Genomic DNA, 14,658 nt, shown 5'->3' on the forward strand with positions numbered 1-14,658 from the left:
AGCTTAAGAGTTATTAGAGCCCATTTTCAACTTTTAGAATGATAATTTGAGATATCTGCCTGACAAGAAAAGATAGCATTTATTCTACATTTTTTGTTTTATCCCAGCATGCAATCTTGTGCTGCTTTAGACAAGTAGGATTTAAAAAAAAAAAAAATGCCTCAGATATAGAAATAGTTTTCCTCCTGTTCAGAATTAATAATGTTAATGGTCTTAAAGAACTTCTTGACGTAAGTGAAGGTTAGCAGACTTTTTCTGTACAGGGTCAGATTGTAACTACTGTAGGCTTTGTGGGTCATTCAGTCTGTCACAACTATTCAGCTCTGCTATTGCAGTGCAAAATCAGCCAAAGAGAATACAAAAATGAATGAACATGGCTGTGTTGCAATAAAACTTTAATGATAAAAACAGGTGGCAAGCCAGAATTGGCCCATGGGACATAGCTTGCCAACCCCAGATCAGTTTTTTTCTAGTAGAGTGATGCTAATTTTTAAAATATTTATAGTGTTCTGATTGGGAACTTATTTTGCTTAATAGTGATAGGGTCTTCATAAGAAATGATCATTTGATAACTGTGTGTGACATTTGGTGATAAATAGCTGAGAGCTTTTACTCAATCTCCAAGTAATTAACAACTTAAAAACAAATAATTGAAAAGTTAGTAAGGTAAAATTCCTGCAGCTTTCATTGTCTTGTTAATCTCTATGATCAAGAAGTTTTCCTAGGGGACCATCTACATTTTTTTTTTTTAGGACAATATAAACCTATTTTGTTTTTATTGTTCCTTGCAAGCACATTGAGAAACCAATTTTAACTAGTTTACTTGTGCACTCACATGTTTTGTTACATTTAAGAGATAGACACAGACATTACAAACAAATCTGATAAATATTAGAACCTAAAAAGTTGTTTTCCAGAAAATCATGTCAAGGTGGATTTGAAAGCTAGGGATCTGATCTTTCCCATGTATGTTAACTAGAACCACATTCTGTTCTGCTGCCACAAGCTATATTATCTTATAAATGCATGCTTTTAGGTTAAAGCAAGGTTGAGTAAAATAAGATAAAAGTATACTAATTTATATTATCATTATGAGAAAAAAATTGGTTCATGTCTTAAAGATGGCTTACTTATGATCAAAATCTATAAAATATATCTTACTGTTAACTAGTGAATTATATGTGGTCAGTAAAGTCAAAAGATACTATATTGAAAAAGGAATTGACTGCTGACATTATAATCAAATATTAACAAGTGACAGCAGAATTGTAGCTTATTTGGGAGGAAATTTTTTTATCGGTACAAATTTGAGGTAACTTGTCTTTGGAAAGATGTATACTTTGGAATATTAGTAAAGATAGTGCTGCTGAATTTGTGTTAGCTGCCCCGTATCTATGGGAGGTTGCAAAGAAACATACAGAGAAGCCTCCTGCACAGTTCCTCCAGCTTCATCCAATGTTAACCTCATGCACAACTATAGTGCAGTATCAAAACCAAGAAACTGAAGTTGGTACAATCTAGAGTTTATTTAGATTTCAGCAGTTAGACATGCACCACGTATATATGTGTGTTTGTGGTTCTGTGTCATGTGTAGCCCTGCGTAACCACCACCACTATCAAGACACTCACCGCCACCATCACCATCAGACTCCCTCTTGTTACTCTCTTATAACCGTACCTCTCCCTCCCCCCATCCACTGGCCAACACTCATCTGTGATCCATCTGTATAATTATGTTCACAGATGTTATATAAATGGAATCATGCAGTATGCATCCTTTTTAGGTTGGCTTTTTTCACTCAGTATCATTGAGGTTCATTCAGTTGTTGGATGTATCAGTAGTTCATTCCTTCTTATTGCTGAGCAGTATTCCATGACATGTATATAATACAGTTTATTTAATCATTCACTTATTGAAGAACATTGGGTAGTTTCCAGTTTTTGATCATTACAAATAGAGCTGCTATGAACATTCATGTACAAGGTTTTTTGAGAACGTGATTTTGTTGATGTTTGTTTGCTTGTTGAGACAGTCTCACTCTGTCACCCTAGCTGGACTGCAGTGGTGCAGTCTCAGCTCACTGCAACCTCCACCTCCTGGTTCAAGCGATTCTCGTGCCGCAGCCTTCCGAGTAGCTGGGATTACAGGTGTGTGACACCATGCCCGGCTAATTTTGTATTTTTAGTAGAAATGCAGTCTCAGCTCACTGCAACCTCCACCTCCTGGTTCAAGCGATTCTCATGCCTCAGCCTCCCAAGTAGCTGGGATTACAGGTGTGTGACACCATGCCCGGCTAATTTTGTATTTTTAGTAGAAATGCAGTCTCAGCTCACTGCAACCTCCACCTCCTGGTTCAAGCGATTCTCGTGCCTCAGCCTTCCGAGTAGCTGGGATTACAGGTGTGTGACACCATGCCCAGCTAATTTTGTATTTTTCACCATGTTGGCCAGGCTGGTCTCAAATTCCGGACCTCAAGTGATCCACCCGCCTTGGCCTCCCAAAGTGCTAGGACTATAGACATGAGCCACTGCACCCAGCCAGAACATGAGTTTTCTTCCTCTGGGGTATATATTCATGAGTGTAGTTGCAGAGTTCATCCATTTTTAGTTTGGGAGGGAACTGCCACGCTGTTTCCTGGAGTAGGTGTACCATTTTATATTATTACCAGGTGTATATTACCCAGTTTCTCCCTCTCTCTCCAGCACTGGGGGTTGCCACTATTTTTCATCTAAGCCATTCTAATAGGTGTGTAGTGATATCTCATTGGACTCATCTCGCTCTGTCACCCAGGCTGGAGTGCAGTGGCGTGATCTCAGCTCACTGCAACCTCTGCCTCCTAGATTCAAGCAGTTCTGCTGCCTGAAGACTCCCAAGTAGCTAGGAATACAGGCACATGCCACCATGCCAAGCTAATTTTTTTTTTTTTTTTTTTTTTTTAAGTAGAGACGGGTTTTCTCCATGTTGGCCAGGCTGATCTCAAACTCCTGACCTCAGGTGATCCACCCGACTAGACCTCCCAAAGTGTTGACAGGCATCAGCCACCATGCCTGGCCTCTTTTGCCCACTTTATGTGGGATGGGTGTCTTAATGTTGAGTTTCAAGTGTTTAACAGTAGCTGAATCTGGGTAAAGAGTATGCAGGTGTTCTTTGTACTGTTTTTATTTCAACAACTTGTATAAGTTTCGACTTCTAAATAAGGTTTTTTTAATGGATACTTTTTCCTAAAGTAGAATCTACATTTACCTTACCTCCCAGAACGGATATCCTGTCTCTGTGCTCAGCTTCTGAAAGATTATTTTCTCCTTCCCTCTGCCTGCCTTCACATCCCCTGCAGCATATTCTTCTGGTACCGCTTTCTGACAGATGAAATCTATAGCAGCCAGAGAACTTTATGTACAAAGCATCTTGTATCTGGGATTTCAAATTTGATATTCCCCATTTTCGCTAAGTACATTCTAGAGGTGACCCCAAGCTCTAGCTTATAAACAAAGGAAACTGAAGATTTTCATGATCTAGCTAGTCAGTGATATCTTTGTCTTAGATCTGAGGCAAAGATGTCAAATATGTATCAAGTGTTTTTAATTGTAACAATTTTAATCAACTTGAGGATTTCCAAAAGCCCATAGTAATAACACAGCACCTTCACAACAGTCTTTTCTGCTGCTCAGAATTGATATCAAGAGCTTTGCAAGTACATATTATAAATCATGCAGTTAGTGCTCAGGTCAAAACTGGTGTGATTATTTTTCTTCAACCTTGGATAGTGTTCCTTCCTTCTTTTGAAGCTGGGAGTATGTTTTTTCCTAATCCACATTGTGTGCTGTTTCATGGATCCAGATACCCTTTCACTGTTTGCTTCCTGTATTTTTAAAATGCTTTTGAAGTTATGGACATATTCACCCAATGCACACTTGAGTCATAAATGGCATTTGTTACATAGACACATGTATTTCATCTCTATTACTAAACTTAATTCCTTGTCTTAGATCTAAGGCAGGGATATCAAATACCTGCCACCCCATGAGAAATATCTATTGCTACACTTTAAATACCATGGTTTGTACCAGTCTGGATTTCCTTTAAAAATCATCTTATCAGTATATAAATCCTATTGTATTTCACCTAAGCTTATGTTACGTCTATGTGGTTGTTATGGTATACTTTTTCCTGCATCTGTGTGTCATACATAATACTGTATTTTCGTACCTATATGCATCTCTGGGTTTATTCTTATCAGAGTATTTTTAAAGTAGCCAGCTTCCACAGTGTAGTTCTCATTATTTAAGAATTATAGGCCAGGTGCAGTGGCTCACACCTGTAATCCCAGCACTTTAGGAGGCCAATGTGGGCAGATCACCTGAGGTCAGGAGTTTGAGACCAGGCTGGCCAACATGGTGAAAACCCGTCTCTACTAAAAAATACAAAAATTAACCAGGCATAGTGACAGGCCTGTGTGTAATCCCACCTACTTGGGAGGCTGAATGAGGTAGGAGAATTGCTTGAACCCAGGAGGTGGGGGTTGCAGTGAGCCAAGATCATGCCACTGCACTTCAGCCTGGGCAACAAGAGTGAAACTCCCATCTAAAAAAAAGAAAAAAGAATTATTAACAAGCTAGGTCTCACTTTAATTGATAGAACTTAATTATAAGAGATGACCTATTTGCCTGTTTTTCTTTAGACCCTGTTTTTTACTTTAAACACATCCAATAACATGACCCAGAAAATCTGAAGATACTCCTAATTCTAGGAACATGATGAATATTTTATATTTTTATTAGCTTGGGTTGAGGTTGTTAGTTGGAAGCTGCAGATTCAGCTACAGCTAAATTACATATTAAGGTTGTTGGCTGTGGGTTTTTTGGTCAAATGAAATCCTAAAGTGGGTTTTTACATGTTAGCGTTTCTCTAGAGTTTTGGTATTTAAAATGTGAATAACATTGGGCACTCTTCCTATTTAAGATTTTATATGAGTTTGCACTGAATAAAAAAGCCTCTTGGAGAGGCCAAAGGACTTGGACACTCAGGTCCTTGTTCATGTCAGAGGGAAAGAACCGGAGCTCCTTGATTTGTGTGATAGAAATCATTCTTTTCAGTCTTGATGCAGCCCCTGATATGTTGGGTGTAGATATTGATGATGTAATATCTACCAGAAGCTATGGCAAGTGTGTTTTGATGCAAAGCAAGGCGATCCTTGGCGAGCTCATTTTGTTTTTATGAACAATTAAGCTTTGTGACTGTGGTTTGACATGTGACATGATCTAAAGAAAAATATTCATATTGATAAGCTTAATTTTGGTAAGTAATTAAATGACGTTTTATAGTAGCGGTGGTTCTTGCCAGCAGATCTGAGGTCCTCTCATTTCCATCAACATGACAGTGTTCCCATAGGGAAACAGACCTCCTAGGCAGGAATGTACTCACCAAGTAACAGCTGCTGAAAACTCAGAATCTGAAACGTTCCGCAGCTCAAAACTTTTGAATACCAGTGTGATGCCACAAGTGGAAAATTATACGCCTGCCCTCATGTGATGATGGATCACAGTCAAAACTTTGTTTCATTCATAAAATTATTCAAAATATTACATAAAATCATCAGGCTGGCAGGATGCATTGGCTTACACCTGTAATACCAGCATTTTGGAAGGCCGAGGCGGATGGATCACTTGAGGTCAGGAGTTCGAGACAAGTCTGACCAACATGGAGAAACCTTGTCTCTACTAAGAATACAAAATTAGCCAGGCATGGTGACACATGCCAGTAATCCCAGCTACTTAGGAGGCTGAGGCAGGAGAATCACTTGAACCTGGGAGGCGGAGGCGTGATGAGCCAAGATTGTGTCATTGCACTACAGCCTGGGCAACAAGAATGAAACTCCGTCTCAAAAATAATAATCATAATAATAAATCACCATCAGGCTGTGTTTATAAGGTATATGTGAAACATAAATGAACTTTGTGTTAGGACTTGGGTCCTATCCTCAAGATATCTCATTATATGTATTCATATATTCCAAAATCCAAAACATTTCTGGTCCCAAGCATTTTGGGTGAGGGATTCCCAACCTACACTGTTATTGGTAGTGACTTCTAACACTTCAGCGTTAAAGACTACTCCCTTAGCTTTTGGTAAAGTAGTTGACTAATCTATAAAATAGGACAAATATTATAGAAAAAAATTATTTAAAGGTCTTCTTTTGTTTTATAAAAATTGTGATGATTTTTGAGCTATAAAAATGGCACTTGCATATGGTTCCATGGAATATGTTTTAATGGTTGCTTTATGTTCTTAATAATGGGTCTAGTTTATTTGCTTTTAGGAGTGGGTGGAGGGGGTCACATCCATTGTCTTATTACTTATATGTATATTCATAGTGAAGATAATCTTTCTTTAACTTTAAATGTGGAAGGCAAATCTGTAAGCTTAGATTGTTTGTGACTTTGAGAACAAAATCCAAAAATTCTTTCTTACTTCTTTAGAAAGTGTAGGTCTTGCTTTTATGCAGACATCTGTGAGGTTTTTGTTGGTGAATTCACACAGTAAATGATTGCGAATGGTTCCTTCTGTCAGCTTTTAGTTTGGATGCTGAACAGCCTGATTATGATTTGGATTCCGAAGATGAAGTATTCGTGAATAAACTGAAAAAGAAAATGGACATCTGCCCATTGCAATTTGAGGAGATGATTGACCGCCTAGAAAAAGGCAGTGGTCAGCAGGTACAACTTCATTTGTATATAACAAGTGTATACATACCGTGTGTAAAGAACTATACCGTATGGAGAGAGTGAGATTGAAGGGTGGGGGTAATCAGGCAGGCTTTAGAGTTAAAAAGTATGAATTCAAATCTCATCTCTGCTTATCAGTAACCTGTGTAATCTTGAGCAATATTTTTAGATTTTTCTTTTCAATCCTAGTTCCCCCAGGATTGTTGTAAAGATTAAAAAATTTATATAAAGCACCCTAGCTCAGTGACTGACATGCATACTGTACTCCTCACGTTTGCCATTTGTTAATAATGTTGTAATATCAATATTGTCCTTTAAATTTAGAAGTAAATACTTAAAACCTTGTATGTGTATTGTATGAAAATGACATAATGTTTTTACATTTAGCCAGTCAGTCTGCAGGAAGCCAAACTACTGCTAAAAGAAGATGATGAACTAATTAGAGAAGTTTATGAATATTGGATTAAAAAGAGAAAAAACTGTCGAGGGCCATCTCTTATTCCATCAGTAAAACAAGAGAAGAGAGATGGTTCCAGCACAAATGATCCTTATGTGGCTTTTAGAAGGCGTACTGAAAAAATGCAGACTCGAAAAGTAAGTGAACTTGAAGAAATTTTTTGATGTTTATATAATAAAAATGATGTATAGTTATGACTTAATGTGGTTTAATTTGTATTCAAATATGACTTTCTATCCAATTACAATAAAAAATACTAACTTAAATTAACCTTAAGATTTATTATGCAGTTGTTAATGTTATATTTTAATGTTAATCTGCTTAAAAATCAGTACAAAATTGATTTCCTGGTGATCTGTGCTCCCTTTCATTATCTTTAAATTCTAATTTAATCCTTAAAATATATAAATTTTTATGTGTCCATAACTATACCACTAGTTAGAAATACTAACATTAAACAAGCAACTTCACATTTGCAGAATCGAAAAAATGATGAAGCCTCTTACGAAAAAATGCTGAAGCTGCGTCGAGATCTAAGTCGAGCTGTTACTATTCTAGAGATGATAAAAAGAAGAGAAAAGAGTAAAAGAGAGCTATTGCACTTAACACTGGAAATTATGGAAAAGAGGTAAAGTATATTTTAATAATGTCAGAGGCACTTAACACTGGAAATTATGGAAAAGAGGTAAAGTATATTTTAATAATGTCAGAGGAAGTATAGTGCCATTAACATTTTCTTTATTGAGTTAATTTATTTCCTATGCAATAATCTAATTACAGAAATACCCTTTTTTAATAATAAAAACTGTTTAAATATGTGGTACTTTTTATACTTTTACGTGTTTTCCTCTATTTTCTTTAAAAGTGACTGGATTCACTAAAGCTAAAATATATGAAGTATTTCCATTTCAAATTGGTATTTTTTTGGTCCTTTAGTTGTATGTAGGACTGTGAGGGAGACAATTCTGAAGTTTTTGAGTTAATTGATAGGACTAATTCTTTTTTAATGCATATAGGATTAAAAACACTAGGTTGTTAAATAGAAAAGCTTAAAGAAAAAGGGGGAAAGGCCCATCAGTCTTACTACTCAAGCGTTTGGCAAGGTACACAATAAAAACTTAAAACCCACCTGCCCTATTTCTCGTCCCTATCCCCAAGGAAAACCAGTGTTAAATTTCTTGTGATTACTTTTAGAAAAATTAGTTTTATGGCTCAGGCAATTCTAACTAGCAGAAAGATCCTTAGCACCACTGTAGGCATTAATTTCAACTTCCTCACCAAATCCTTCACCAAAATTGCTATGTTAAAAATCCAGCTTTTGACTTTTTCCCCTCAGTCATCTATTTATATGCCATGATAAAGCTGTAAGCCAAAAAAGTAAAATGAACAAACAAAAGGAATTTGTTTGACATTGAATAGTCAAAGTTTAACTGCAGTCTTGCCTTAAATGTAATTGATGTTTATAATTTTATCCCAGTCAGCTAGTTATTAATGGTCATAAAGATAAGTACTTACAAAACTAACTTGCAAAACTTTCTTCTTTTTCCAGCTTTATTTAGGTATAATTGACAAATAAAAATTACATATTTTATATGTTGATCAAAGGTTACAAACTTGCAGTTCTGAAATGAGTAAGTTGTGGAGACCTAATGTACAGCATGGTTAATAACAATGTATTATATACTTGAAATTTGCTAAGAGAGTAGATCTTAAGTAATCTCACCACATATACACACAAGGTAACTATTTGAGGTGATGGATATGTTAATTAGCTTGATTGTGGTAATCATTTCACAGTATAAATGTGTATCAAAACATCACGTTGTATTCCTTAAATATATATAATTGTAAACTTTCGTTTTTACAATTTCAGGTATAATTTGGGTGACTACAATGGAGAGATCATGTCTGAGGTTATGGCACAGAGACAGCCAATGAAACCTACTTATGCCGTGCCCATTATCCCTATTACTAATAGCAGTCAATTTAAACACCAGGAAGCAATGGATGTGAAGGAGTTCAAAGTTAATAAGGTGATTAACTTTTTTTGTGATAATAGTATCTAATAATGGGTTGGTATTTTATCATTAGAATGAAAGTTAAAAAGAAAAATACAGGCCGAGCGCGGTGGCTCACGCCTGTAATCCCAGCACTTTGGGAGGCCAAGGCGGGTGGATCACGAGGTCAAGAGATCGAGACCATCCTGGTCAACACGGTGAAACCCCGTCTCTACTAAAAATACAAAAAATTAGCTGGGCATGGCGGCGCATGCCTGTAATCCCAGCTACTCAGGAGGCTGAGGCAGGAGAATTGCCTGAACCCAGGAGGCGGAGGTTGCGGTGAGCCAAGATCGCGCCATTGCACTCCAGCCTGGGTAACAAGAGCGAAACTCCGTCTCAAAAAAAAAAAAAGAAAAAAAAAAGAAAAATACATATATGCCAAGCACAGTGGCTTATGCCTGTAATCCTAGCACTTTGGGAGGCCAACATGGGTAGATCACCCGAGGTCAGGAGTTTGGGACCAGCCTGACCAACATGGTGAAACCCTGTCTCTACTAAAAATAGAAAATATTTAGCCAGACGTGGTGGCATGCACCTGTCATCCCAGCTACTCGGGAGGCTGAGACAGCAGAACTAATTGAACCCAGGAGGTGAAGGTTGCAGTGAGCTGAGATTGCACCACTGCGCTATATAAAGCCTGGGTGACAGAGCAAGACTCGATCTCAAAACAAAAGATAAAAAAAGAAAACTACCTTAATGTATGCTGCAATGATTATGCCATAATATGAAGAAAAGCAAAAGTCTATAATTAAAATTTTATTTTTGTTTCTCTTATTTCCTTATAAAGGGAAGCTTTTGTTACTATATCTGATAAAAGGAAAATATCCCTTTTACAAGTTGTAGGATTATGAAGTATTGAAATAATTCAAATGAAATATGGAGAGTTAGTTAGGGAGAAAGACATGAAATCTTCCCTGATTAGTTTTTCTTTTTCTTTTCTTTTTTTGAGGTGGAGTCTTGCTCTGTCACCCAGGCTGGAGTGCAGTGGCACAATCTCGGCTCACTGCAACCTACATCCCCCCAGGTTCAAGCGATTCTCTAGCCTTAGCTTCCTGAGTAGCTGGGACTATAGGTGTGAGCCACCACGCCTGGCCTCTTATGAGTTTTTCTGTCTTTTATGGACACATTCGTGTATAAGAGGGAATTCTGGTATCGGTTTTTTGTTGTTTTTTTTTTTGTGACGGAGTCTCGGCCATGTGGGACTGCAGTGCATGATCTCGGCTCACTGCAACCTCCACTTCCCAGGTGCAAACAATTCTCCTGCCTCAGCCTCCTGAGTAGCTGGGATTATAGGCTTGAGCCACCACACCCAGCTAATTTTTGTATTTTTAGTAGAAACAGTGTTTCACCAGCTTGTCCAGGCTGGTCTCGAACTCCCAACCTTGTGATCCGCCCTCCTCAGCCTCCCAAAGTGCTGGGATTATAGGCGTGAGCCACTGTCCCTGGCGTGGAAATTCTGGTATCTTAATAGTTTGTAATATAATTATTTAGAAATGGACGTATTTGACAAATTAGTACTTAACCAAATCCCAATTTGTGAAGAATAAAATTTGTAAGAGGAAATAAAATTAGCAAAGGGAAACTGAGGTAAATAAAGAAGAGCAGTTAATTAAACGGCAGTTTCTTGGAAAGTGTACGTCTAAGGAAAAAATACTTTAGGTATGTTTTGTATGAAATTTTTCATGAAACTTTGTATCCACCATGCCAGTTCAATTTGGGGAACGGGCAAGTTGGCCATCAGTTTTATCTCCCCTGCATCATTTAATGTCATGTTCACGCAGGTTTTTTTATTGTGGTAAACAGATCTTCAGTCCTGAACCATACAACCTGCGACAACTGTTAGAATGATGATTTCCCCAGCCTGGACTTTTTTTTTCTTTTTTGGTCATTTAAAGCAGTGCCAGGGACCAGACCATTTTGTGAGAAAACACAGACTTTTTTTTTTTTCCACTTTGTTAACATGGACATTTTGATTTTAAAAAACGTAGAGGAGGGTGGGCAGGAGAAGAATAGAGAGTTATTCTCTTCAATAATCTGTAAAGTTAGAGTTGTGGAGTTGTGCCCCAAAATATTGTTTTAGTTTACTCATGTATGTATTTACTTAAATTTTGTATTTATTTAAATTTTATGTCCTGCATTTATAATTTATTAGTTCTAAATCTTTAAAGTTTAATGGGATTGTTCCCACTCTTACTATTTTAATGTGGTCCCCCTTCCTGAGCCCTCCATGATTTTGTGGACTACTTTAATTATCCTTCAGCCTTCATATTTCAAGATTAATTGTCCTATTCTGTGCTTTCCCCTGTATGTGCCACTCATGCTTGAAAGTTACTTACTTTAGGCCAGGTGCAGCAGCTTCATGCCTATAATCTCAAAACTTTGGGAGGCGGAGGCCGGCAGATCACTTGAGGTCAGGAGTTCAAGACCAGCCTGGCCAGCATGGTAGAGCCCCATCTCTACTAAAAATACAAAAAATTAGCCAGGCGTGGTAGTGCGCGCCTGTAATCCCAGCTACTTGGGAGGCTGAGGCAGGAGAATCACTTGAACCCGGAAGGCAGAGGTTGCAGTGAGCCTAGATCACACTACTGCACTCCAGCCGGGGCGACAGAGCAAGAGTCCATCTCAAAAAAAAAGAAAAGTAATAGATAATAATGTAGTCCTAAGTACTGCCCTAGCTGACAGTTCATGTTAGCTTTTATATAGTGCTTTGCATTGCCATGGCTAGCTTTGATTTTATTATCCTGTCAAATACCACAATAGAAATTGTAGAGATAACCTTGTAGTTTGATAGTTAACTTTTCCTAAAAAACCGTAATGCCATAAACTACATAAAACGTAACATAAATATTTAGGATATTTACATAACTGTGGTGCTTGCCATGATCTTTTCATTTCCAACAAATCCAGTTTTTGCCACTAATTTTCCTTACCTATTGCCTACATATCAAATTCATACTTCTCCCAACTTTTGCCATCATCTGCAATGCATGTTTCTAACATGCTGTGTTCCATCAGCCCAGTTACTCTTGCCCGTATATGTTATCCTGCGCTTCCCGTAATTATTTCATGTATTTATCCTCTAAAACTATTCAAATTTCATCATTTCAGAAAGCTTTCATTGTTCAGCCAGCAAATCCTTACTGCTCTTTATTTGTATAGCCCCTCACTCAGCATTATGGCCTTGTTTTCTGTGTTAACAGTTACCTGTAGTTTGCTTTGTGTTTTTACAAAGACATTTTCATTATTCTTTGTCCTATATTTGTTATTTCTTGAGAATAAGGACTAGACAATCCCCCTTTTAAAAGAAATTTCTCTTCTAGAATTTTCATAGAAAATTAAGAAAAAGCGAGAAGCCAGCAGTAAATATACTAACTGCAGTTGTAAGACTTCAGAAGTTGGAGAACTTCTGTTCTCTCCTTTCACTTTAATTGAAACAAAATTGTTTGTGGGATTATGTTTAGATTGTAGGACAAATTTATGCTTTCATGGAGGCCAACTTCTCTAGACTTTACAATATAAGATGGCCATATACAGAGTCTTGTGTCTCTTATGAATATGAATGCCCTCATTATAGCAATAAACTTCTTTTTTAAATTTCCCCCAAAACTGCAAGTTCGTTGAACATGGTTTCTGGTATATAATTAATTCATGTCTTTGTTGCAGCAAGATAAAGCCGATCTTATCCGACCGAAACGGAAATATGAAAAGAAGCCCAAAGTCTTACCATCGTCTGCCGCTGCTACTCCCCAACAGACGAGTCCTGCTGCACTGCCGGTCTTCAATGCTAAAGATCTGAATCAGTATGACTTTCCCAGCTCAGACGAAGAACCTCTCTCCCAGGTACAAATAGGATTCTCTGTGAATGTTGAGGGAGGGATGTAGGAAGTCGCATATCTGACCCACTTTCTTTATTTCATTTAAAGGTTTTGTCTGGCTCTTCGGAAGCTGAGGAAGACAATGATCCTGATGGACCTTTTGCTTTCCGTAGGAAAGCAGGCTGTCAGTACTATGCTGTAAGTTTCAGACTGTCTTTGTAAATAACAAACTGTTTACCTTTAACTGGCAAAATAAAATAATTTGGATTATTTTTTTTAAGCCTCACTTAGACCAAACTGGCAATTGGCCTTGGACTAGTCCTAACGATGGAGGATTAGGGGATGTGCGATACAGATACTGCTTAACTACTCTCACCGTACCCCAAAGGTGTATTGGATTTGCACGAAGACGGGTTGGGCGCGGTGGAAGGTAAGAGATTTCCGTATTCCTAGCAGAGGGATATTTTAGGCATTAGAGTGATCGAATCTAACTTGTAAAGTCAATTAATCCTTCTGAACAGCTCGTTAGTTCCTATTTGCTATTCTTAATTGATTTGTTTACTAAAGTATTTTTGCTGCTATGCTACCTGGTTCTAACACATCTATAGCTTTTGACATAACTCTAATGGGTCCCTAATGGACCTGCTTTTCTCCCCAAGGTGGAAAACCTCAGATAAATTATCAAGGGATAGAATTGTGAGAAAAGGCAGCAGATGAAGACAAATGTAAATCCTGATTGCACACAGTGTATTAAGTTAAAGAAACTGCAGAAAAGTTGTTCACGCTAACTAGTGTAACGGGCTGAACTTGACAATGAAAAGGATCCATGCATAACCTGATCTTGACATCATAGTTTGTCAGGATCTAATTGTTCTTCCATGTTTAAACCTTATAGAATTCCTTCTTTCATACCCTGAATGCCTTTATGCAAGAAGTTGTTTGTATGGGGACATGAAATAAATAGCAAAACACATAAACTCAAGGAATGGAGAGACGTTAATGTATAATGTGCGGGAAAATTTAAAGGGAAGGCAGATAATAGTGTCAAGGCACTCTTTCAGGAAGAAACCCAAGGGTGTATTTACGATAAACTGATAGCTTATACATAGGTTTTTTTTATTTTTAACTCTTAATTGCCGAGGATTTTTTAAATCATTTAAACATTGGTTAAGAATTATCTAGGCACTAAAATACATTTTATTTAGGCCCTTTTTTTCCATCACTATGTTGATATCAGGAGCAGTGAAAAATCTCTACGTTGGCAATATTTTATTCTATTACTACCATTAATCAATGTTATTATTTTGAGTTAGAGCCATTTATAATCTTAAATAAATAACATAAGAGGCCGAGCATGGTGGCTCATGCCGATAGTCCCAGCACTTTGGGAGGCCAAGGCAGGCGGATCACTTGAGGTCAGGAGTTTGAGACCAGCTTGGCCAACATGGGGAAACCCCATCTCCACTAAAAATACAAAAATTAGCTTGGCATGGTGGCAGGCTCCTGTAACCCCAGCTACTTGGCAGGGAGAATTGCTTGAACCCTGGGGTGGAGGTTGCAGTGAGCTGAGATTGCACCACTGCACTCCAGTCTGGGTGACAGA

At 37.7% G+C, this 14,658-nt stretch overlaps 1 protein-coding gene across 5 annotated transcripts in view; it reads left to right on the top strand.

Moving 5' to 3' along the window:
* Positions 1–14,658, top strand: part of EPC1 (enhancer of polycomb homolog 1) — a 103,801-nt gene that overhangs the window by 71,967 nt on the left and 17,176 nt on the right. For all 5 annotated transcript variants that reach the window (XM_032259674.1, XM_032259676.1, XM_032259673.1 and 2 more), the window contains exons 3-9: positions 6,569–6,714; positions 7,111–7,317; positions 7,660–7,808; positions 9,054–9,213; positions 12,904–13,080; positions 13,164–13,253; positions 13,337–13,485. In XM_032259674.1, coding sequence (XP_032115565.1) covers positions 6,569–6,714; positions 7,111–7,317; positions 7,660–7,808; positions 9,054–9,213; positions 12,904–13,080; positions 13,164–13,253; positions 13,337–13,485 — 1,078 coding nt within the window. The remainder of the gene's footprint in view (positions 1–6,568; positions 6,715–7,110; positions 7,318–7,659; positions 7,809–9,053; positions 9,214–12,903; positions 13,081–13,163; positions 13,254–13,336; positions 13,486–14,658) is intronic.

This window comes from Sapajus apella, unplaced genomic scaffold (assembly GCF_009761245.1).
Source record: "Sapajus apella isolate SASKATOON/1434 unplaced genomic scaffold, GSC_monkey_1.0 scaffold111, whole genome shotgun sequence".
Taxonomy (NCBI): Eukaryota; Metazoa; Chordata; class Mammalia; order Primates; family Cebidae; genus Sapajus; species Sapajus apella.